The following is a 26,854-nucleotide window of genomic DNA, read 5'->3' on the forward strand; positions in this document are numbered from 1 at the left end:
ATTTAGCTCTCACTGCTCCACTTGTACCATGAGTACCTTATTTCAGTTATTTCTACTATTGAATTCGATCGTCGATGTTTGACAAAGAAGTCAGGAAAATTTCAACTGTTGATATACTTACTGCGCCAAAGCTCTCCCCCCAACTATGCTTCTGCCGTTTTGCAATATGGCAATAATATGGCTGTAGGGGTAAATGGTAGTCGAAAAATAAATCGTAGATATCATACAATAAGGTTAGGTATTTGTAAACAAAACGCCATCGAAATATTAGTCGATTTGTGTCTGCATCATGAAGTTATTCTCGATTGAACATTTCTCCTTACGAACCAAATTCTCGTCATTTTGAGGTTTTGATTTTCTGCTTTAATATGAAGAAATCTGCGGCTGAGGCTCATCGAATGCTTTCAAATACCTATGGTGAGGTCACTATTAGTGAAAGAGCGTGCCGAGAGCGGTTTCAATGTTTCAAGAACGGTGATTTTGACGTCGGTGGAAGAGAGAAGGTTTTGAAGATGCAGAATTTGAGGCATTACTTGCTGGCTAGTGATGGATAAAATTTGAATCATAAATATATAACCAGTTTTTTATAATAAAGCCTTGAATTTCAGAAAAAAAAAGGTGGAAGCAAAGTTGTACGCCTATCAACTGCAAAATGCGACGAGATTCTGTCCTATATCAAGTCATAGAAAAAATAATGTTTTATGACCAAATCTCAATTTAAAATGCCATTGAAAGAACAGTTAGTCTACCGCATGACAATAGTATACATAGGTATAGCCCGGAGACTGTCAGATCTGACTTCATTTATTATTGAAGCTAGCTGTCAAGGATACTTCACTAATGTACCTATATATTTGCAAGAAAATCGCTTTCTGTCTTCAGTCTTCAGTTAATTAAGTACCCAGTTAATCTTCCGAAAAAGAAATAAAATACCTACTCACCTTCAGTTACTTTTTTAGATGTTTGATAAGCTTCTTCAATTCTTTCATAGATTAAAGGGGGTTTAACAGTTAGGTTATAGTTAACAGTTAGGTTCAGGCAGATATCAGAGTTAATTTTCAGCATATGAGATATTTTTTATAGTTAGAAGATTACAGTTACAGATTTTACAGTTCGACAATGAGTTCTTAAGCCAATTTCAAAGGTGCATCCTCTTATTCAAGAGATTGCAATGTTTTATTTCGAGATCACTGATCGTCAGTTTGGCACTCAGTGATCTCTATCAAATACACCTCCGATCTCCATTGCGGAGCATGTGAACTCTTCCGTAGCACACTCTAGGGCAAACAATGAGTCATTAAAATATAGGAACTGAGATGCAGGATGCATTAACTGAGATAAGTAAGTACCTACTTCAAAATAACAAAGTCATTAAAAGTATTTTAGATACTTCCTTCTGATTGCTCTGAACCTTATAAAAAACATTTCGAAGGGAAGACAAAAAATACACTTTTGAGAAATGCCTAGTATATTTCAACATATGGATTCAATGGCATGAAAATAATCATTCTTTTAGTGGTGAAAATATCAGTGGATATTTCAACAATTTATTTTGCCTTCTCAGCTGTATGATACAGGGGATGTCTCAGATATGTTAAAAAACCATAATGCATTTCTATCATATGCCGCGTGTTGTAGATGAAATGGCGCATACGATCGATGCGATATCCCAGTCTAGAACGCACCCTTTGTCTCAATTTCCATATTGTTCTAAGAACCACACCTGAAAATCAGTAACCTGTTAATAAGATTCAATTATTTTCTATTGAAATAATGAGTCCATAAGATGAAAAATTTACAGATGTAAGGTGAATGAATTCAAAAGGAATGTTAAGAAATCCAAGACTTTTTCATTTCAATTGTCTACTCATGTATTTTATGAATATTAATTGATTTTTTCAGGTGCATATAATAATGGGATGATGCCAAAAATCAAAAAAATTCAAACATGATTTATTTACAAGGATGATAGTGATGGAATATTTTCTTAAGACTCAAAAAAAAACCCATTGAGTTATTTATAACATTATTTTATCTAATGGTGAATTGTGGCGTGGCCAAAGAAACCACCTGCAAAAATCTTAAATTCATTGATTCAGCAAAATATATTGTATCTGAAGAAAGGATTGAACATAGGACTTATAATTCAATAAGGCATCGCCCACACATTTCGTCATGTGTCAAGATAGCTTAGTGAACAACTTATCTATTATGAAATATGCAATACTAAATAGGGATTCAAAAATATGATCAGAATGAGGCCATATTACGTAAATATATACAATCTGAAAGCTAAAAATGAGGAAGGCATTGACGTAAAGACTGGAGCTTTTGAGCTATTCCTCGTTCATTCATGCGCTAATTGCGCCTTTGGAGACCGCATAACTGCTAATAGGTATATGTGGCCTCCAAAAGTGCAATTAATGAATTAAGAAGCTCTCAAAAGCTTCTGACTTCACGTCAGTTCTTTTCTCGTACTTCTGAAATTATCTATGATTCTAATGATGCTTAGTACGAAGCTTGGAATTATTATTCTATATATACATGCAATAAAACGAGGTCAGCTCTGTTGTCACTAAATATTAGTATTATTGTTCGATATTCTGCTTGAATTTCTATAGTCCTGATAACGCTATCGACATAAAATTCTGCAGATATCTTGTGGTGGCTATTTTATATGTACAAGCAAAATCCCAAACCATCGGATCTGTTATATATAGATTTTACTAGATAATCAAGCTTATTGACTTGGCATTTCTTGAAATCAAGTCAATTTCAAGACAAGTATTAGTTTTCAATGTCAAGTCAAGTATTTATTTTATTTATCATTTTCTTGAGAAGTCAAGTACATTCTATCAAGGTACTTGATTTTAGCAGAACCCTCTCCTACAATCTGAGAGCAAAAAATGTCTCAATAGGGTAATAAATTCGCGTAAAATTTTTGGCAAAGAAAATCTTGAATTCCAATGTAGTTTTGCTAGCTTAACAAGCTCTAATAACTTTGAATATTTCCAAAAGCATGGTATCAGATGCTAAGATGAACATGATAAAATAATCGAATACAAAATTATTCTAACATGAGTGTTCGAGGAACTAGATACTTTTCGAAAATGAATTTTAAGTACTAAATAAAAAAAAAGTATCTTATAAATACGTTTTCTGTAAATTTTTCAAAAATCCTTCAATTTCTAGAATTAGAATTAATCAATTCCGATTCATGATTATCGATAATATTGAATGTTTTTTTACACTTTTGTGATTATTTCTCTGATAAAAATTCAAAAATTGAATTGAGGCTGCGATAGTCTCATTTTACAAAATTAAATGAATCTAAATAATCGAATTGATTGGGAATGCGAAGATACGTAAAAAAAAATTCACACCATCTGTTTGCCTTACGTAGATTTTATCACCATTTGTAGTAATTCTCTACCATCAGCCACCAAAGAATTTTTACGATTTTATTATAATTATGTTTATTCTTCTATAATCACGCAGAATCTCAATGAACAACGAATTAATTCATGTCTGGGCAACCCAATTCCCAATCGTTCCTGTACCTTCGTCTCTCCGTTGCTGGAGCTGATATTCAAAATGTTTGATTTCTAAAACTACCAAAATCTATCAACATATTTCTGCCGACTAAAAATGTCATAGAAACATGAGAAAACTACTAAAAGATTACACAGGCGATCGCTTTCAGTCATCTCGAAGCTCGGGGAACGCCCTTATGTTGTCTAAGCGCGCACGAGCTTGCAGAAATATGCCGTGAGACTCGTGCAAATCAAGCTCAAGTAATAAATATCACAAATCGAGTCAAGTTCAAGTAGAGAAATCAATAATTATGGCAATATTTCTTTTCCAATCACCTAAATAAATAACAACAATTGTGATCTGAGTTATCTACACTCAATAAGTGCTTTGTATAATTATGCGATATGAGTGTTATGCTGGACTCAATATGACTCATATATACAATTGTATTTTCATAACATTAACAATTTATAATTATATGATATGTACAGTGTATTCATCAAACCAACAAGCTATGTAGTAATTTTCACTAAATTTCTTACCTTCAGAATCCACTCGATGGTCCAGTTATATTTTAATCTCCCATATTGTCTTCATCAAATAAACCTTCACCAGATTTAGATACTACATGTACTAATCAACAGATTTTCTATGTTCTTAGAATTTTTTCGTTTGATTCAAGAAAAAAATAATATTTTTGGAGTGTATAAAAATGTATACCTACCGTACCTTACAACCAGGCGAAAAATAATAATTCAGTTACATGTGTTCAAATTTGGGCTTTTGATAGGTCTCACAAGTTGCTAATTTAGTCGGAATGAAAAACAGATCAACAAAGGACAATTTTTAAAATTTTTTTTTTTTTTTAGATTTGAAAATTAACCTTAAGCTTTCGACTTGAAAGGGTTGAAAATTCAGTCCGAGCACCACCTACACGCACCAACCTGAAACAACTTTACTTCTCTTCTGTGTTAGGTATTAAATCCGTAGGTGGCGTTGTACGTTAATTAACACTAAGGACTTCAAGTCTTCACTGACAAAGGGTTAGTTTATCGTAGAATTATTTATCGAATATATCTAAATCCGAGTGTAAATTCAATATAATTATGCTGATTAAGTTCCCTCAATCTTCTTAAATCCTCACTCAAACGTAATCAGACCCTGATGAAGTTGATAGTGAAAGAATATGCAAAGATTATAAAGATTTAATAGTACTCTACATTTGAATATATCAAATACAGCCCTGAAGAGGAAGAAATACTGCCCAACTGACCTGTTTGGAATGTTCCATTACTTTGCTACACTAGAGGAGAATATGGATCCGACAGTACTTTTAAACATTTTAGATGCTCCTGCAAACACCTTCCTCTCCAGTTTTATGACATAACTAGATGCTCTCGAAATGATTTCTGAAATAAAAATATAATGTTGTTCAGTATAGAGTAGTTCCAATTAACATAGATACTACAAATTTTATCAACTTAACTGGAAACGATATGTCTGTACACCCATCAAAAACGTCCAAGCGTTCTTCCAAATACACTAATGGAACTAAAACTCATAAGTTCATAACAATTATGAAGATAACGCTGAGCTAAAGCACCAATAGTTAGGCCTAGCAAAAACAATAGCATAGGTAAAAACTAGCGCTACGCACGTTCCTCGAATTATCAAACCTGACAGGAGCTTATGTGAATCGCAACTGAAAGAATGACTTGACGATTTTGATGTGTGTGAAATCAGACAAATTCCAGTTGAAAAAAATTTAGTTAGCGAGTTTACCAACAGCTTCCGTAAGATTTGAAATACATTCGTTATTTCGACCGGAACATGGAAACAATAAATCAATATTCTAAACTCAACAACTTATTCCTAACTACGATAAAAAAATAAGGTTGAATCGATAAGAATCGAATTAATCACTTTCAATATGAATAAGATATTATTGGGGGAAAAGCTGAACACTATGGTCAAATTAGCCTATGGGCAAGGAATATCTGAGAGCAAAGTAGACCTTTGGGCAAAGTAGCCCTATTGGCAAGGTAGACCTATGGGCAATGTAGGTCTATGTGCATTGGGCAAGGTAAACCTTATGGACGAGGTGGATTTGCAGGTATGATAGAACTGCGGACGAGATAGATCTGTGGGCTGAGTAGATATATGGACTAGGTATGTCTTTAATTTAGGTACTGGTAACAAATAATAATGGGCAAAATAATGGGAAGTAAAATAATATTTTACACTGATAAACTTCCTGTTACTACGGAAAGCGATTCTAGAATGGACGGAAAATAGATTTCTTCTTGAAGAATTTTACAGATTTAAGCCGATATTAGAAGTGTCGAAAATCAATAACACACCGAAGTCAATAAGAGAATCTTTGAATTGAATTGAATTGAAATTTGGAAAGACTGTCAATTCTTCCGTCAAGAAAATTCTTAGAGAGCGTAGTGTAGCTAATAGGGGAACGCAAAAAAAATAGAAAATAACTTTAGCGAGAGAAAATCAATAATTAATGTTCTCAGCTCGAAAGAATGGTGAAGAACATCAAATTTCAAAAGCATAAAACAAATGAAATGACATAGGGAAAAACTTCTGACTACGAAGTTCAGATTTCGACAGTTGAAAAAGTGAAGAATGAAAGGGAATAGAAAAAAGTAAATGAACAAGATATAGAAGAAGAAAATAAAAGAAATTAAGATTCAGACATAATCGCTAAATTTTTTAATCTTATAAGGAAAGGTCATATAACCAAAGAAAATCCAACACAAAATATTATGTGAATATGGTCAATATTATAACTTTACTATACTGGAATATTTGGCAATATTTTGGTTTAAAAATGAAATAATCATCATCATAAAAATCATTTTATTCCATAATAAAGGAATAACATAAACAATTATCTTGAGACTCGTCCCTCTCTAAGGAAGTACATTATTCAAGTGCGTTTTAGCTGCAAATATTCGATAATAATCTGATATTTTATTCCAAGCTTCCAATAATTTAGTCACCATCCTCAAAAGGAAAATTAACTGAAGTGGAGTGATTTTTAGAACTTTGAACACCATATTTAGTGTATAGTGCACCATAACAAAGAGATCAGCAGGCTGTACCAAATCGAAAACATATAATCCTGCAAAAGAAAGAATTAATGCATTCGAATTTTCAAAAGTAAAAATGAAAATAAAATTCTGTAGATGTGCAATTTTGAATTATACGTATAACCTCCAATAATGAGTTTGTGATTGATTTACTTATAAATGCATTCACGTAATCAACCGAATACTTACCAATTCTTTCGACTCAAAACCAAACTTTGTCACAAATGTTATACAAAATAGGGATACTCCAACGGACAGACATAAATACCCCAACAAGCTTTTGAGCTGATTTCCTACGATCCCGGTGCACAAGAAATAAATAAAAATGGTTCAAATACCAACTATCCTAAAAGTTGTTGTTCTTATACCGACTATCTTGGTTTATGTGAGACCTTTCATATGCTCCAAAATATTTTTGACATGATCAATTAATACTTCCACAATCTCGCATCAGAATTTTCCTAAATCAGGAACAATGGGCATTTCCAGCTTACCAAAGTATGAATTTTTACTTGACATTATAAAGAGTACGTTATTATAGGGCACTAGTTTTTAATACTGAATCAACATTCTGATCCGATAATTGAAAAGAAAAATAATCCTGTCAAAGTCGCCCTAAGTGGCAATAAAATTCGGCAACGTTTAACAAAGTGAACGCCAACAATCCTGATGAGAGCATGTGTTTTTTAGCGTCAATAACTCGTAAACAGCACTATAAGGCGATTACGCGACATCTGGATATTTGATGCACCTTTGATGTTAATTAAATTAGCCGGTATTCCTTCCTGTTGTTGCTGACTGACTTGAATCTCATTCAGTTCTTTAATTTCTTCTACACATGTGATTTTTGTTAATCAAGCTTGAAATGCCACCCTTGATTTTTTCCGCTCTAGGCGACCACCTATCTTCCTCCCCCCTAGCGACGGCCCTGACTAAATTGTGCAAATAGGCCTACTTTGTCATCTCATCCTCAGCAACCTTTCTGTCTCACGCACTTTCCTTAGATACTTATTTGGAGGTTTTTTGGTCCTTTGATGGTTTGTCAAATGATAAGAAAAAAAACGGGAGACCTACCTATACATATACCTATATTCTTTTTCTGGAAATGCCTATTGTTCAAAATGCACAATGAAACCTAGAATTAAAACGAAAATTGCGAAAAAAGTCGTTTATTCATTTCGGTAAAACAATATTTATTGATTTTTACATAGTCAATCAAAACTGTATTTCCTATTAATATTCACATTTTAAGGTACAACATCATCTATAGAATATTGTCAAAACAGGCCTACTTTGTACAGAAAGAACATATAGGAATTTCGATAGAATGTTCTCCAAAATCATCGGAACCACTATTTTAGTACCCATTCAACTATCGAATGTAGGTGTGAAAGTGTTGCATGTGTAACTTGTACTGAAACGTGATCGAATGTAAGTGTTGAAATGTTGTATGTGTAACTTGTATTGAAATTGTAGATACTTTGTGTTTTATACTTACTAGTATTATGTATTGAACTTCATTTCATTGTTATCATATATATATTACTATATTTTATTCTTATAGTGTTGTGAGAGTTTTGATATTTGATTAATGGGTCAATGTGTCAAGTTAGTTTTTTCTTGCTATTTCCCAACTGATAAAGGACCGTAATCAGAATATATTATAGGTAATTGTATTAATGTAATAATTTTCAATAAAACTAAAAAATGTTCATAATGTTCTTCATCATGGCTGGAATAGCCTTTAGATAGCCCGAACTAATAAAGCAGATACCCTTGAATAAATTGTAGCCTTTGAGATGATGTGTAAGCCAACTCAAAGCTTGTTGGTCTTCCATGGCATCTGAAATGCAAATAATTAACTGCAGCTTTAGATGAAACAAATGAAAGATAATCGACGAATCGTGTAAAATCAATTTTTTAAAGTAAATTCGATTATTGAATTCAAAAAGATCCGTATGTTCTTTCAGTTGATGTCAGCCCGACTAGCAACACTTTATAGATGACTTACATATATATATCGGTTATTAGTGAAGGAATAATCTAATCGGCAAAGGTAAAGAGCCTCGTATTCTCAATGTGATCATTCCAACAAGTCTGTTGAAATGTCGTACTGGCAAAGAGACAGCTAGAAATCTTAGCAAGAGCCTAGCAGCGAATCTGGTGCCTCCAAAAATATTAGTTGATTCTAACCATTTTGTAAAGTAGGTCGGTCCGTCAATATCTAGAATCAACAATTACTATTTCAGTAATTTGGATGACCATACCGTCTTGACATAACGATTCGTATTTTACCAATTACCACAATAACAATTCCAAATCCCAAAGATTTTTTCTGGTGGTGAGAACATCTTCGTCTCAAAGTTAAGTAGCTCATGTATTTAGTAGCTAATCAACTATTGAATATGCGATCAAATCAAGGGCGTTGATCTTTTTTTTCTTGGGGGAGGGGTAATCGAAAAAAATTTTTGACGACATTGTTTACTCATATCTACAGGGTCTTTGACGTGTACATATATTTCAACAGAAGATTCTTGAGGTCAAAGGAAACTTTGTTTTCCTCTACCATTTTTCCCTATTCGGCTCGGTTGAAAAGATACAGGCTGTTGAAAATCCATAGAAAAATTTAATTTTCAGTTATTTCTCGCAAATGGAATGGAATCGAAAGAAATGATTTTCAGAATATAGATTTTTATTGATGTGATGAATCTTTTCCGAACATAATTCCATCAAAGTACGGTCAATTGCAGAAAGCACGCTATACAAAGTGAGAAAAAAAACAATCGAATCGGAAAAAGTAGTAAAAGGAAAAAAATATTTTTTTTACCTCAGGAATCTTCGGTTGAAATATATTATGTATAAGTCAAAGCCTCACCCCGTATAATGGGAGAAAAAGAAGTTTGATATCGAAGTTTGAACCAAATTACTGGAAATATATTTTTTCGGCAACCGTCCGGGAAGTACTCACTTCCCGGACGCTTTTTCTCTGAGAAAGTAGCATTTCCCGGCCTAGTCCGGAAAGTACGTACTTCCCGGACTAGGCCGGAAAAGAATCATAGAATCCATAACAACCGAGATAACGGCTGACAGTTCATATGAAATTAGTTGTCAAAAATTTGCATGTTTTTTGATCGCAATCGTAATAAAATATAGAAAGCAGCAGCGATAGTGTTATTTTACATGGTTGCCGAAAAAATATTGTACGCAACACGCCCGAAAATGGTTTTTTTGGACTCACAGACTTCCAGGACTCGCTTACGCTCGTCCTGGAATTTTGTCTATTCGTCCAAAAAAACCCTATTTTCCGGACTTGTTACGTAAATTACTATTTTCGGCAACCGTCCGGGAAGTGCTCATTTCCCGGACGCTTTTTCTATGAGAAAGTAGCATTTCCCGGCCTAGTTCGGAAAGTACGTACTTCCCGGACTAGGCCGGAAAAGAATCATAGAATCCATAGCAACCGAGATAACGGCTAACAGTTCATATGAAATTAGTTGTCAAAAATTTGCATGTTTTTTGATCGCAATCGCAATAAAATATGGAAAGCAGCAGTGATAGTATTATTTTACATGGTTGCCGAAAAAATATTGTACGTAACACGCCCGAAAATGGTTTTTTTGGACTCACAGACTTCCAGGACTCGCTTACGCTCGTCCTGGAATTTTGTCTATTCGTCCAAAAAAACCCTATTTTCCGGACTTGTTACGTAAATTACTATTTTTTTATTACCAATTCGATTGTTCTTATCTTATACTGCGTGTTCCTGAATTGGAGTTACAAAGGAAAATGAGAAAATCCTTGCATAATTTTAAAAATAAAATGGCCCATAATTCCATAAACATGAGGCCACAAACGCTTTTTTTTCGAGATACAGGGTGTTTCTTGTAGTCCTACTTTTTTGTGATGTTTAACCAGTTTATCGAATCTTTATTAATTTTCGCAACAGAAGTGGAAAATAAGTACCAAAACTAATAATTAATTTATTTATCACAGCTACCTCACTGGATCTTTATAATAATTTGAATTTTCCTGAGATTACTATAGAGAGCTGTTTGAATTTTTCTCGAAATCTTTTGCAGATACGACAAAACTACAACAAACCAAAAAGTATTGTACTGAACCAGAGTTTTTTTTTTAATTTTTCCAAACTACCAGTGGTTCACAAAAAAATTATTCTGGAGGAAAGAAGCGCGCACTTTTCCAGAAAAAATTCACCCTGTAGATTTGCATTCAAAATTAGGATATCACATGATGAAAACTTTAAATTGGAATATCTATGCCAATTCAAGTTCAATATATTGTGAAGGAAAGGTGATATGAGAGAAAAACTTGAACTTTAATACCTGTATCTCAAAAACAAAGCGTTTGCGGACTCATGTAAAAGGAATTTTTTTCTTGAAATGATCCGAGAAATCTGTCATTTTCATTCGTACTTCCAATTTAGGAACACCCTGTGATATAGTCAATTCAAAACTGATGTCTTCACAAATAAATTGTAATTTGAATGAAACACAACAAATTGTACAACACAGCCCAGACAATTTTTCGATGTGAATTACTCAGTTCAGTTCTTTGATAACTACATATTGAAATTTTTTGACAAGAATGATACAAAAACCGATAACAACGGAGCGGGAAAGCGGATAGATAAAGGAAAATAATAAACCTCGGACAATGACGAGCTTTTGTGCAATGAAAGTACTCATCATCATTTCAAAGGAAAGTAAAATGATTATTATTGGTTCATTTTATGGAGAAATCTTCATTCTTGATCTTTGCGAGATTTCTGAAATTTTATATTTTGAAAATCTTGGGGGTAATTACCCCCATTACCCACCTTCTTTCTACGCCCTTGGATTACAATATTGGAAAATGAACCGATATCATTTCGTGAATTTATTACAATCTAAAATGCACTTGATCTTTTGCTAAAATGAGAAAATTTTAATTTCAACTCAAACTGGATTTCTTACTGGTAATTTATGGAATAATGGAAATCTAGTTTTCTCAAAGAATAAAATTTAATCGATAAAATTCGAACCAGAACTGTCGATGAAAATCTCAAATGTGCTGCATACGATACGATCAAATCGAACGATTTAAGGAAGTACACGGACATCACGAATACATCACAAATATGTGATAGAGCAATAAAAGGATAACTTCAAAAATGGATCGTGTTCAATATGCAGCCCTCTCCAAGAAAAAGATGTACCATTATATAATCATATAATCACCTAAAATAGGTCAACTCAAGAAGTGAATAACATCATATTATCTAATTTAACCAATACAAAACAATTTCTTTGAAATCAAACTCGATAGAAAAAGTAGACAACAAAATTTTATCGCACAATCAACAGTATTTTGCTAAAATAAAACGACTCAACAAATATTATTCTGATAATAATTCCAAGTCGAACATAACAAAAAAAAATAGTTTTTCTCCATTTATTGGATTAAAGTAATACCTAAGAATCAGCATTGTAAATAATATGCTTACACAAGATAATTTGAAGTAATACATGCAACATTTCAACATCTTTGCCATAATCACATTCTTATAAGTCTTAAGAGGGAACACCACTACGTGGTTGCTCAGATCAAAGCGAAATTAGAGGTACTTCTTATTACAAATCACCGATTTTATGGGGTTTTTATATAATTTCCTTAAACAATAATCATAATCTACATGGAAGAAAGTTGATATTTTTAATTTGCGAATAAAAATTCCCGCAAAAAAATTGATTAATTGGTGAAAAAAACTACCAAAAATCATAACAAAAGGAGTAAAATTATAATTTCGTGAAAGTCGTCGTACAGTGCTACCCTCAACTTATTTGCTCCGAAAAAAAATAAAAATAAAGTAAATGTACAACTTCGTACACCGTACAAAGTTCGGCCATCGCAAGAGCGCCAGAGGGGAAATGAATGGGTACCAAAATCTGACTGATACGCGAAAAACCACGTGGTAGTAATCCCTTTTTACTCTAGTAAAGCTAATGAAAATTTTAAATGTTTTCATTGTTTTTAAAAAGAACACCCGAATAGGAAATTAGTATTCAATAAAATATCAGAGGAAATCAGGAAAGAACCGCACAGTATCTGTCATTAAACTCCAATCTAAGTCAGTATTCCGGTTTTTATTAGTTCAGCTCTGCTTTGTTTAATATCTAGAAAATATAGCTGGTTGTTTTATTGTTTGTTCACTCTGGGTAGGTTCTCCTCTTTCTGATTTCGAAAATTTATTTTTGAAGATAGTTCCCATAATCTCCCACAAAATACAGAATCCCCCTTTTATATCTCCTTTTCTGAACGATTCTTTCAATTTGTCTACAGTTTTTCGAGAGACTCCCATTAACAAGTCCGAGAAATGTTTAATAAATTCGATTGCTTTTCCTTTGAAATGCCTCTCTATATTCGAGACATGGTTAGTGACTTCTTTGAACTTCTCTCCTATCACATCTGAAACCGAAAATTTAAATTCGGTTTACTATTCCTGAACTCGATTATGATTCCATTCCAGGAGAAATGAGCCAGGTTCGAAAATATTTACAAAACTTCGATTCTATTATTATTTTTGTCACTAGAAGGTGATAACGTATTCTCAATACTCCCAGGAAAGAAAAATTAGTTTTTGTCTGAACTCAATCAATACAGATTTAAAATAAATCAGATTCATACGAATAAATCATTTCAATTGAAGATAAAAAAGGATAGTAATCAATATAAATGTGAAATCGGAAAAGGGCACAAGTTAAAGAAAAAAACTAAGGGTTCAGTTGAATGTGTGAGAATTAATATTGGTATAGATTATAACTTGCAAAATTGGAGACACTTGATTGAAAATGAAAATAAAAAATATCAATCAAAACTTAAACAGGGTAAACTGGTAAAAGCGAAAAAGAACCAGAGATACTGCGGAAGGTAAAAGCAATAACACTTTCGACTCGGAAATATTGTGCAAGTTCTTCCTTTCTGCAATTGGCAGAAATGTCTATAAACACACGAAGTTTGAGCATTGTTCAATTAGTTGATTGACAATATGTTCATGTTTGGCTTTGCAAAGAGAATGAAAAGGAAATAAACTTCTAGATTTTGCATCATAACTCAGTACCATAACAAACCTATGTTTAAAAACTCGAAATATCTGATTGAAAAACTTCTCTATTCACCTGATATGTCGGCTTTTTCATAACCTACATAGAAAACATAAAAGAGAATGTATTAGTTGAACAAACGTAAAACCTATTTTGAGAAAAGTTAATCTGAATTGGATATTTTGTAGTTAAGACGGAAAATTGTGATCGAATGAGTGACTCAAATAAATATGCTCTGAAAAAGGAAGTGAGCAAGAATACTTTATCATCAACTCTATCAAATTTCTACGAAGGAAATCCTCAGTAAAAACAAACCATAGAGTTTAAGGACTCTAACATAAATATAATTCAAAATTATAAATATAATAAAGGTATAATCAAGTACTTATGTCATTTTGTCATAATCAACTACTTGATTAGTTATCTTTTCGAATATGCAGATTCTCTCTTTATCTTGGTATTACAGTAAATATTCATGGATATGTAATTTCAATAATAATTGGAAATTTACAAATATTTGTTTGAGTTATATCCAATCTTAAAATATTATTCAATAACTGATAGCAATTTTATAAAAAAAATTACATAATAATGTAAAAAAAGGTGGACTTACCTTGCTAGTTTTCTTCACAACACTCACGAAATCTGAATTATTGACGAGAAAATGAATCTAATAAATTACAGAAAATGTATAGTATGAATCAATAAGGAAAAGATGAAACACATCTATAAGTAAAAATAACAGTCACAAACCGTAAGTCACAAGTTTTGTAAATATTTCAAAACTTGACCAATTCGACCAGAAATTGATGTTCAATGATTAATTATTTTATTTATATTTTATAAGTTTTAAATATTCTTAACGTTAACTCACCTCGTTTGTCCCTGCCAAATGAAGTGATATCGTCGATTCCTGTAAAAATTAAAAATAATAATAATTAAGTTTATCAGCCTGAATAATCACATACAAGGAACATTGCAACATTAACGCATTGGTTCATGATTCCAACCTATATCAAATGTATTCTAAATTATTGAAAAAGCAGCTATCAAAATGGATTTAAAAAAATCAACCTCTACGGTATCGAGTGTAAGGTTGCTGTAGTAGGTATCTTCTACAAGATTTGGAAAATAGTGCTTATATTCAGAGGAGACTATCAAAAACTCATAATCTAAAATTATTGGGGTGAAAACTATGCGGTGAGAAATAAAGTATTTAGTAGTTAGAGTCAACACATGTTTGAAAAGATTTTGTAATAATTAACTCCTTGATTTTTAGCCTTCACAACAAATAGATCGTATTTTTAAAGCAGGAGATTTTTTAGCTGATTTCACGTGAATTACTATTTTGGTGTTCGAGAAAACCACTGGACCATTTCAGGACGTAAACTATAAAAATTTCAAGAGACGTCAATATTTTTTTCATAGGTTTATTATTGGAAATGTAACCCATATTTTTGTACATGAAAAAATGAACTACCTAACCTAACCTAGGTTAGGTTTTTCATTCCAATATAAAATTGATAATTTCAATATTTTATATTGAAATTAATGGGCTTACTTGAGGCATTTTAGAAATATATAGATTTTTTGAGAATCACTTTTGTTCTGCTTATGATCCTCAATCAAAATTTGGAGTTTCTATCTAGTAGTAGAGCTGCAATAGGTTTAGAATATACACAAGTAGACTAGAAGATAATCGAAATATTATCAAATTCAATTAAGTAAACATCGTTTGAAATTAAAAACCTTAGCAACCAAAACTTTGTAAGCTTTAACTTTCATAAGGCCTTGTTATTCGCTGCAAGAAAAATCTGACTGGATATTGAAAATGATTGATGATAGTGAGACAACATGTATGTTCGACAATATTGAAAATTTATTCAAGAATTTGAATTACATCATTTCTGCATAATTACATTCAAAGAAATTTCAACATTGATATGATTTCTTCTTTTAATTTCATGGTTTATCCTTTATACCTCCGTTTCAAGATGAAGTCTTCTACAGAGATACCTGAAAGACTAGCATCATAGTTGTGTTTCGAAAGAATTTCAATATAAGGACCAAATGACAAAAACCCAAGAAATTCTAGTGATGTCATAAGATCGTCTTCCGAGGCAGAATTTTCTATCTCAAATGGAAGAGTCTTCTCAATCCATCAAACCATAACACTGGAATTTTATTTCATATTATTCATATGCACAATTTCATAGACTAGTATTAGCGACTTCGGGTAGTTTTGAAACGTCGTTTATAAACCTTTCAAACGTTTGATTTTTATTAGTAGCCCCATTGTCTTGTTTTGAAAATGAGATTATTTCTCAATATATTAATTATACTTATTACAGTTTTCAACAAGAAATTGAGTTTTAAAGTCTTTTAAACTGGCCATACTGATTAATTTCTTAGTGAACCTTTCTTATGATTGTGATCTTTTTTTTCGAAATAATGATATCTATCTTCTAGGAGAGAAATGCAATCCTTCACATTGTATAATTTTTTGGCAGTGGTTATTTTCTTCAGGACGTGTTTATATGGCTGAATATATTTCTACATTGTAGTTGTTGAGTATATAAAACAAAACTCCACTTCATGTTGAAAATCCTTTTGTAATGTGTAAGATTATTCTCCAAATTCAATGATTAGATACACGACAAGGAGTAATTATTATAATTTCAAATATTCTTATGGAATTATTTTAATTTTCTAAGACCTTTCCGCCAAGTTTGGAAAATTCCCACTAAATTATTTAGTGGGACTGACAAATCCTCAATAACCATAACGTTGAGATAGTAACAATAGAATCATGAATGGAAAATTTCTGTGGAACAATCACACTGATTTTTGGACGAAGGCTTTTGAGTAGCCTCCAATTAACTAATCAGTAATATATCGAATAGTATACTGTATTGACAGCGAAACGTCTTAATATTATAGATATCCAATGACAGCAAAAAAGATGAAATCCCATAAGTTGAACCAATATAGAACTTAAATGCGGTAATTTGAACAATTCTCTTTCCAACATCGCTTTGAGAGAATGAAGGTTCATGTAAACGCATTGGAAATGATTCGGTCTAGATAATCTGAATTCTGAGTTAGTATTCGTAGCAGGCAAGACTGATGTATTTTTATATTTTATTTTGTCGAAATTTAAATCATCATAGGAGAATTTAGCATTCAAATACCATTTGATAATATGTTTTTAATTACCTAATCAATTAAATAAAACAGAAACCAAATAAAACGTAAAATGATTCATAATAATTCTAATAACCATGTCAATTTTAATAAAAACATAATCCTCCAAATCCACGGTCTATATCTATATGATGGCATCATCAGTGATATTGGCCACAAGAATTGATCCTGCAATCTGACTGGGACACCCCAGATTCATTTAGAAACACGAGTTGGTTCGATTCAATATCACAAAAACGTATGTAGTAATTTCCTTTGAAAAAACGGATAGTTAAACATCTAGTAGTAACAAAAAACATCGAATATCTATTATCTCCGCTACAATGCTACGAATATGATGCTGACACCAGCATTATTTATGCATTGTTTTCTAACATTTGATATTTTATCCTAAGATACCGTATTGTCCGTATTGCCAGCATTATAGGGTCGAAAGGCTCTCCTTCAGTTAATGGTCGAGGTCGAATTTCGAAAATAATATTGATGTATTTAATGAATCATTATTATTATTATTATTTTGAAGAAGAGGGAAATAAAATATGAGACCAAAATGACAGTATATTAGAGTATATTCAGACCGGTTTTGACTTACGGCTTGAAACATGAATTACTACACAAAGGAGTAGGAGCAGATTATAGGCAATGGAAATGAAGTATCTTAAGAGTGTTAAGGGTATAACAAGATTGGATAGGTGGAAGAATGAGGATGTTAGGTTAGGAGAGAATCGAAGATAGAGTCAATGGAGGATTATGTGGGAGAAAGACAGATGGGATGGTGGGGCAATTGATTAGAATGGAAGAAGAGAGACCTGCAAGACAGATATGGAAGGCGAGAGTGGACAAGAAAAGAAAAAGAGGAAGACCAAGACTAAGTTGGGACGATATGGTTGCGAAGGAAATCATGAGAAGAGGGAAAAACATCACAGAAGCTAGAGCGTTGGTGGCAAACAGGAAAGACTGGAGAGAATTCATTAAGTTCGAAAGTTGATAGAATTGTATAAATTTTTTTTGACCCAAACACCGAAGGCTTGGAAGTTTTCCTGGGGCCTCGAGACGATTTCGGGTCTTATCCTTGTAATTTTTGCTCCAGACAGCCCCGTTTAGGCTGTGATTTTGTATACATCAGTACCTGTATTCTTAGCGAAATGACTATGTAGGGAATCTATCGATTCCTTCGAAAATTTTCTAAGTCCGAGAACTGAAGAATTCGGTGTACAAACTCAGGATTATCAAAGCCACAACCCTAAGGGATCCGTAGAAAGGCTTTGCTAACGGTCGAATGGAAAACAGAATGAATGCCAATAAAACTCGGCATTTCAGGACGAATAATTCAATGAAGTTCAGACCAGTCTATGAGAAACTACATCTACAACACATGTGCAACACTTGCACCGACAACGAGAAGATAAAACTACTTTAGTCACAGTATAAGGACCACAACCCACAACTATATTATAACTGCTAATACTTCTAACTCCTCCTTTGAGAGAAAGACTTTTTAAATATCCTGATAATGAGTCAATACAGTTGGGACATCAAACCTATTTTTTTTTAATTTAATGTTGCAACGATAACAATAGTTTGAAGAAATGTGAATAGTCGTAACGTATATTTTCCATTATTCAAACATGAAGAATCAAAGTTAATTATTCGGAAGTAAGCCAAGAAAACATCAAAACAATATATTATAATTGAAGTGCAGACCTTGATTTTTTCAATTTTCTGATGTACAGGATGGGCAAATAAGCGAGGTAAGAGGCTATATCTCAGGATCCACTCATCGTAGAGACTTGCAGTTAAAATTTTATCTTTTGAAGAAAAAAATATCATTACTGTTCTCCTTGGAAAATTCTCTATCTTTTTGAATTGTCACTTTCGATTTTACGACATCAAATAAAGGTAGGGGAAAGGGAGAAATCTAACTGATTGAAATGCCTGTAACTTCAGTTTGCCTCATTTTTTGAGCAAATTAGATCTCATCTGAGAGATAATATCTAGTTGATTGAGGGACTGAAGGTCGCAAAGCGATAGTTTCAGGCGTTCTGAAGTTATGGCCGAAAGAAGATATTCTTCAACTGATGCACTGCGAAAAACCAAATTGTGTCTTTAAGTTCTGACAGAAATCTCATCAAATTTGTATGAAAAACCCAAAAGGTCGCAAAGCGACAGCTTCAGGCAATTATGGCCGAAAGAAGATATTCTTCAACTGATTCACTGAAAAACTAAATTGTGTCTTCTTTCTGCCATAATTCCAGAACGCCTGAAGCTATCGCTTTGCGACCTTCTGGTTTTTTTCATACAAATTTGATGAGTTTTTTGTTTTTGTCAGAACCTAAAGACACAATTTAATTTTTCGCAGTGCATCAGTTGAAGAATATCTTCATTTGGCCATAACTCCGGAACGCCTGAAACTATCGCTTTGCGACCTTCAGGTTTTTTCATGCAAATTTGATGGAATTTCTGTTTCTGTTAAGAAAATCCTATCATTACATTTGAAATTTCGAAGTAAAATGAACAAAGCAATGTATTTCTGACTTAGCGCCCCCTATCGAAAGTAGCAAGAACAAATTTATCATGAGTATATTATTTTGTCCTCAATCAACGAGATATTATGTCTCAGACGAGATCATATTGCTCAAAAATGTTGAGGCAAACTGAAGTTACAGGCATTTCAATCAATCAGATTTTTCCCTTTCCTCTACCTTTATTTGATGTCGTAAAATCGGAAGTGACAATTCAAAAAGATAGAGAATTTTTCAAGGATTACAGTGATGATATTTTTTCTTCAACTTTATATCAAACATTTTCTAGTGTAATTCATTTTTCTACTCGACGATAGCTATTGAGCCCCCAAGCGTTAGAGGTATGAACTTAAAAACAATTTCCAGTGTGTTTTCTTGTACACTTCAGTGGTAAAAATTTTTACCGCAAGTCTCTACGATGAGTGGATCCAGAGATATAGCCGCTTACCTCGCTTATTTGCCCACCCTGTACAATGCAGCGATGATATTTCCTATTGCTGGGTCAGTTTGTGAGTTTGTCCATACTTTACATAATCAGCCGTCATTTTTTATCTCTTTTTAGGGAGAGGTTGGCCATTCAAAGGTTATATCTGATTTATTTTCATTTATTCAGAATGATAATTGAATATAACAATACTTTCAGAAGATTCTGTTGAGTAGTTTCCATGACATCCCTATCACAGACTTTGTGGCATCATAAGCTTTCAAGAAAGGTTGCGTCACAGGAAGTATTGTTACTAATGTTGCTCTCGCCATTTTTCTTAACGTTATTGTTACTCCTGAAAAAATATGAATGATGAATAAAAAAAGAAACATTTGCATAAAAATATTTCATATATTACAGATTAGTGACTGTTTGTGAGGTGCTTAAGAGACAGTGTTAATGTTTGAGTGCTATGAAAACTTGGAGAAGACACTTCAAAATTAAAGTAGAGCGTAGATCATCTATTTCAATCATTTTCCAGTTTCATTCTGAATGCTTAATTTTGAAGAGTTGTTTTTGAAACTCAAATTCATTTTGTGAAATCCCAATATACTCGTAACAAAATCACTAGCAAACAAAAATTTGCCTATAGTCTCGATAAAAAACAAAATTGAACATTTTCATTTTCTTAACATTATTTTAAAAAATAATACGCCTTTAAATATTGAGAAACAACCGATATTCTCATTCTCAGAACCTGTTGAACAGCTCTGCAGCTTTGAGAGTCCAGTCACCACTTAGTTTTTTTTTTTTATTTATTGATGTATACTTAGATAATGATTTCCATTCTTTCATTAATTTTGCCTTCATATAATGATTCACATCTACCAACTTATTTCATTATGTGATAATTAGTGTTTTTGAAACAAATATAATGATTTCTCCAAAATTTTATTAAATTAAAATATTTCTTTATGTTTATTCAAGGTTTTTTGATGGTGTAATAATGGTGTGATAATAATGGTGTCATAATGGAAAGTGAAGCGTAACTATTTTAGATTTCTAGCAGTCTTCAAAAAAGCTACAAATGCTCCAAAATTGTGAGAGTTATGAGTAAAGGTTAGTATTTCTTAGGTATAGGTAATATTATTGTTTCTTTCTGACACCTTAGGCACAGCAATCTATAATATTATTTACCCAACAGCGGTATCCATTTGCAAATTTGAAGCATGATTCATAAAGTGAAATATATACTCACCTACTTTTCATATACTCACATCAATTCACTAACACTTCACGAAATTTCAACGAAGGAAAACTTGAGATAGAGGATCATGGTAAAAAAAAAACCGTACGTGCGAGAAGGATCAACTTTTTTTTTTAATTATTATGTCTGAAAGCTTTGAGCATGGTTCGAAAAGTTTGAAAATACTGTGTCAAACTTTACATTGAAAATTCACTAAAAATTCAGTGAAATATGGAGTTCAAAGGATGGAATCTAAGAAGGCTCAATCCTTATCGGTTTGATGCTACCATTCTGAATGTGAACGGTGAATATTCGTGAAAAATGTTGCTAATAAAACATTCTTTTCACATTCACGCGAAATAGCTTTTAATTTCAGCTAAAACTTTCAATGTTTCATCTTGTGCACGTAACACAAACTAACTCAACTTCGACTAAATTGTTTATTTTCAATGATAAAATATTCATACATATATAGAAGCCGAAATTACTGAGTGATTTCATGAACTCAAACGACATCGTCATACTCATAACCTTCGCTGAAAATTTGAATTTGAGTTAACTGAATATTTTATATTGGATAATTTTCTCAAATGATGCAATAACACTTCTGCTCTTCAAAAAATACTACAAGTTCCAAACAATGCCTTATCATTTTTCAATATCTCGAAGAAAACTTCAGCTGTCTGAGCTGTCTAAAACTCATCAATTCATTCCCAGGAGATTGATCCCAGGCCCATTCTTTTCAACTTCAGTTACGTAATTTCACTGAAAACGTGAACTTAGCTTTCGAATACATGCTGCTTGAAATACAACAGTAATTTTGGCAGCTATCAACTCATTCCAAGAGGTCAGAAAAGAATGAACCCAAAGAGAATATTTTCCAATATTAAATATCATTTTTTCTAGGTTTTGAACCATGTTATTAGGTATGTTTGATAAACTTAACAATCCTTATGGATTAGACATTTGTTTTTTGTTGTGTCGTTCATCGGATGAACGAAGTGGTGAAGCTCAAGTTGTTTGTTGAATATGTCTTGAACACTTGGCGTAAATTCCATATATGTCCTGTTGTTTTAGAATGTAAAGCATTTTTATGTTTGTATTTATACTATATTGTTTGTATTATTGTTGGTAGCGATTTGTTGTGGGACCAACTGGTTGAGATGAATGGAATCCATCGTTCAAGAAAAAAATTCTGAATCGAAGGTCTGTTCTACCATTTCACTGTTGAGTAAACAATTGAGAGTGCTGTGGTTAAAGTGGTGAGAGGTCACAGTATCAAAGCCTACATAAAACACAGCCGATCAGTCTATTGAAGGATGATAAAGTCATTGACTTAGTCTCCTCAGCTGTTGCTACTGTGGCCATAGGTAACGGGTTGTTCAATTTAATTAGAGTTCAATGTTTTATAATTGGCAAATGTTTGATTTATTCATCATTGCTGCAGTTACAACAAATTAAAATCATAACCAAGTATTTACATTAGGTTTGATAAAAATATTGGTTGATGGCAACCAAAATTTTCGAAGTTTATTTTTTGAAAATTTTGATCGGTATCCCCGACAAAAAAGATAAGGTGTCTCAGATTAATTGAAATATTCTAAAGGATATTGACAAATACATATTCAATCATTGTGTGAAATTTGCAGTATTTTATTACCCAATTTTGAGATTGTACACATTCCAAACGTATCTAAACTATTTTTATATATCTTCTCGGACGATTCTGAATAAATATTATGAGGTTTTTTTATTGGATTTCTACTCTACCAGTTTCTACAAAAAGTTATTAGCATATTTCTTCGAAAAAACTTACATATTACAACTCTAAATACCTACTCTATATAATTGTTAAGGTAATTTTTGACTAGAATGAAGTTGTGCGAACATTTAATTCAATATAACATCTAAAACTCTCCTGTCAAGTTTACGTTATAGTTAATTTATAACGAAATAGATTTTTTTTTCAATATAATTTATTCTTATATTTTATCGTTGAATATTTTGATTCTTTAAAGAATAAGTAGATATATACGAAAAATACGAGCACACAAGGCATTTCGAGTTTCTTTATTTCAATTAATGACTATACCATATGTACCTCGAAAAAATGTGTTAGTTTTTATTGGAAAAATTTAGAATTCTTAGGTTTTTTGCAGAATTAATTTCATTATTGGAACTACAAAACTCTTGTTTCGTTTCTTGGACTATGACATTTTCGGAATTTGTGTTGGGTTTTTATCATTTGAACGTATTGTAATTGTTTTTACCGATATTTATAAGTTTATTTAGTACTTTGGCTTGTCGTTCAACTTTCTCATTTGACGATTCTGAAACGAAAAACAATTCAAAGTTTGTATGGTAGATTTAACTAATTTTTTCGTTATAACTTTCCAGAATCGAATAAAATGTTCGGTGTAATATCAAAGTTCTGCAATTATGATCAGAATTATGTGCATTATACGGTATTTACAATGTCAATGACAAGATTTATCGCAAAAAAAAATCAAAATACCTCTCTTTAGTCTACTTTGGCTATCTCCTTCAACCATTCCATCCGTATCTGAAATTGAAGAATATAATGATATTAATGAAATTTCTACAATCTTTTCAATTTGTTGTCTCATATCTTCATTGGAATAGTTTACATATTACCATAAATTTCCAGTTAAAATATTACAAGAGCATAGACAATATTCGATTATAACCGATTAACTCGAGCTGCGCTCTCATGATTATTCGCGAACTACTTCGAGTTAAGAGGTTCGTATAATCGAAATATATTGTCTATGCTCTAGCTGGCGAACGTCCAAGAATGTTATTATGGAAATGATCACAATATGGTAGGAGGCGAAACACCAAAACGATTATACCACGTCGTCAAGGTATATATTCACTTATAAATACTCCGTAACTGGGAAATTTACGGATTACATTGGTTCATCAGAACGAGAACATAAGTTATACATATATTCATATTTATATGGTCAAGATTATACAGGGTGTTCTGATTTGTTTCCGATAAACTGAAACGGGTGATAGATCACATCATTTTAAGCAAAAAAGTTCCTATGAACATGGGTCCGGAAATGCTTCGTTTCCGAGATACAGGGTGTTAAAGTTGAAAAAATAATTCGCGTTTTCTTAAATATCTTTCGACTGATTCCGAATAATTGCATGAAAGTTGGTACATAGGGTTTTTTGAGGTGAGAAATTCAAGTTTGTGGTCGATTTGGTTGTATTTTCTAGAGGGCGCCACTGGCAATCATTTCGTCCCCTTTAAACCGTAGCAACTTTTCTGTGCTACCCTGTACGTCATTCTGGACTGAAAAAATCGATTCCCTGACTTTTCTAGTTAAAAAAAGGTATAACTCATTTAAGTTGCTAGGGGCAACCATTCCAGAGAAAAACGCATTTAAAGCCAAATCCATATTTTTGTAATCTCTAAAACATGTAGAACAAATTTGTAATAATTTTAAATTAAATATTTTTTAGAAGTAATAATTTAGAACAAAACAAAATAACATAATAATTTTTAAAGAAGGTGTTCGAAATGTCCACCGTTCTGTTGAATGCACAAATGACATCTTCGAATGATTGATTGTTTTACATTCAACAATTGTTGCGGCAATAGATTTAAAATGGCTGTACACAATGACAGATTTAAAGTGTGTTAGGTTCAGAAGTCATTAATTATAATTATAGTTAACTAAGTTAATAGCTTATCAACAAATACAGGAAAATGGTATTGGTTACCAAGGGCCCGAACGAAGCATACAAAGAAGAAATCATCTACAGAGAAATAGGATTTTACAGACCTTCGAAGAAAATAAAAACTCAGTATTCGAAAAGCATCCCAACAACGCAATATTTCAGGAAACAGAATATTCAGAACACTTAAAAACAACAATTACATAGCATACTACTTCTACTTATTAGTGGGCAATAGAAATGCATTTCGCCTTAGAAATTTTCAAAATGAATTTAAATTTAATATTTGAATAGGAATAATTTCATGAAAGGATTTCGAAGCAGTCAAAACATATTAAAGAAAACGCGAATTATTTTTTCAACTTTAACACCCTGTATCTCGGAAACGGAACATTTCCGGACCCATGTTCATAAGAACTTTTTTGCTTAAAATGATGTGATCTATCACACATTTCAGTTTATTGGAAACAAATCAGAACACCCTGTATATAGCTAACAATATTTCGTAATGTCTGTTCACCAAAGCAGTGCCATGACTTCTTTAACCTTACTCCATTCACACAAAATCAATATTTTCCGAGTTATATGCAAAAAACCGCCAAAAATTAAACTGTTCATCTTTTTTTGCATTTTTTTCAATGTTCGGCACCCCAAAAATAAATAAAATCAAAGAAATGAAATCTAGCCCAAAACTTTCCCGTGAAAAACACATATTGACTAGACTACAAGAAATCGACAAGAATGCACTCATAAGTTTTCAAAATCCTTTTTAAATTCGAAATCTAAAATTTGTGAATCATGAGTAGTAATTTGGCCAGTCAGTGAAATGAATTATATTAAAATTAGAAGCTTCTTTAAAAATCAACGATGAATTATGTAAAAAAATTGAGATTTAGTAAGACAGCGAATAAGATTAAATTACTTATTATTCCCAAAACCGAACAAAAACTGGATCAAAAAATAAGGAAGATAAAATAGGTTAGAAGAGATCTTAGTAGGTTGAATATTAACAGTACAAAAAAGAATCATCTACAAAAACTCTCAGCAAACTAATTATTTCAAATGGAACTATATCTTATAAAAATCGACCGAGTTACAACTCATTTTCATTTGCAACGATCAATCCAACTAGTGGTTTCGTAAATACGGCCGTTTAAAATGTTTAATTTAAGTAGTTTAAGATTCTGGAAATTAAATTGTAATTCCAAGCTTCGCGCAAAATTTCAAATTGATGGCATATTTACCAGAACCATAGAAAATTCGGGGAAATATTTGAAAAGAAAAACCCATCATTTTGTTGATTACAAACCCGATTAAATAGAAATTTCGAATGTTTATAAAAAAATGACAATTTCTAGCTTGGTGCGAAATTTGGTGTAGTAAACGTTATAAGAACCATTAGTGAATTCGAGCAGAATATTGAAAAAACCTTATATTTCATAGACGGCAGATCCGATCGAGTTTAAATTTTTCATGTATATATAAAAAATAATATTGAGCTTTATATATTTCTAGTTGAGCACGTTATAAAAATCATGAATAAATGTGCATTCAAAAGCTCCTGACTTCAGGTCAGTTTCACTCATGGTCAGATAATTTTGCTAGGAATTTGGCCTTTTGAAACGTTTTGAGTTTTTGTTGGGATAAAGAATAAATATCCGTCTCACTTACCAGGACTTTGGGGTGATGGCGAAGCATCAGACACAGCGATATAAGCCAAGAGTAAAATCAACAAAATGCTGAACACTTTCATCTTCAATCTGTTTGGTTATAGTTTGCTTAAACCAGAACGTACTGAATAAGATTAAGTAAAATATTGGGTTTATAAGGAAGATGAATGAAACTATAGGTAATTCAGTAGAACATAAACTACCCACTTATGAATGATCTATCAATTGCTTTATTCCTCCATTGAAATTAAATAATCTACCACGGTAGACGTAAATTCAGATTGTTTTCGAAATTTTGATGAGTTATTATTGCGCCACCTCTGAATTCAATGGAAATAC

At 32.2% G+C, this 26,854-nt stretch overlaps 1 protein-coding gene across 15 annotated transcripts; it reads right to left on the bottom strand.

The window, feature by feature from the left end:
* Window positions 1-1,450: 1,450 nt before the first annotated feature.
* LOC123682471 lies at window positions 1,451-26,745 on the bottom strand. Of its 15 annotated transcripts, none has more exons than XM_045621097.1 (5): window positions 26,517-26,670; window positions 23,650-23,697; window positions 14,613-14,651; window positions 4,808-4,943; window positions 1,451-1,723 (listed from the first exon to the last, which is right to left on the bottom strand). In XM_045621097.1, the coding sequence occupies exons 1-4, from the start codon at window positions 26,596-26,598 to the stop codon at window positions 4,825-4,827; spliced, it is 288 nt and encodes a 95-aa protein (XP_045477053.1). In that variant the 5' UTR covers window positions 26,599-26,670; the 3' UTR covers window positions 1,451-1,723; window positions 4,808-4,824. The 15 variants fall into 15 exon arrangements, with proteins under 15 accessions (XP_045477053.1, XP_045477047.1, XP_045477051.1 ...); XM_045621088.1 differs by lacking the exons at window positions 1,451-1,723; window positions 4,808-4,943 and adding exons at window positions 7,792-8,481; window positions 8,650-8,862; XM_045621090.1 differs by lacking the exons at window positions 1,451-1,723; window positions 4,808-4,943 and adding exons at window positions 7,792-8,481; window positions 8,646-8,862.
* Window positions 26,746-26,854: the final 109 nt, after the last annotated feature.

The sequence above is a fragment of the Harmonia axyridis genome, chromosome 6 (genome assembly GCF_914767665.1).
Source record: "Harmonia axyridis chromosome 6, icHarAxyr1.1, whole genome shotgun sequence".
Lineage (NCBI taxonomy): Eukaryota > Metazoa > Arthropoda > Insecta > Coleoptera > Coccinellidae > Harmonia > Harmonia axyridis.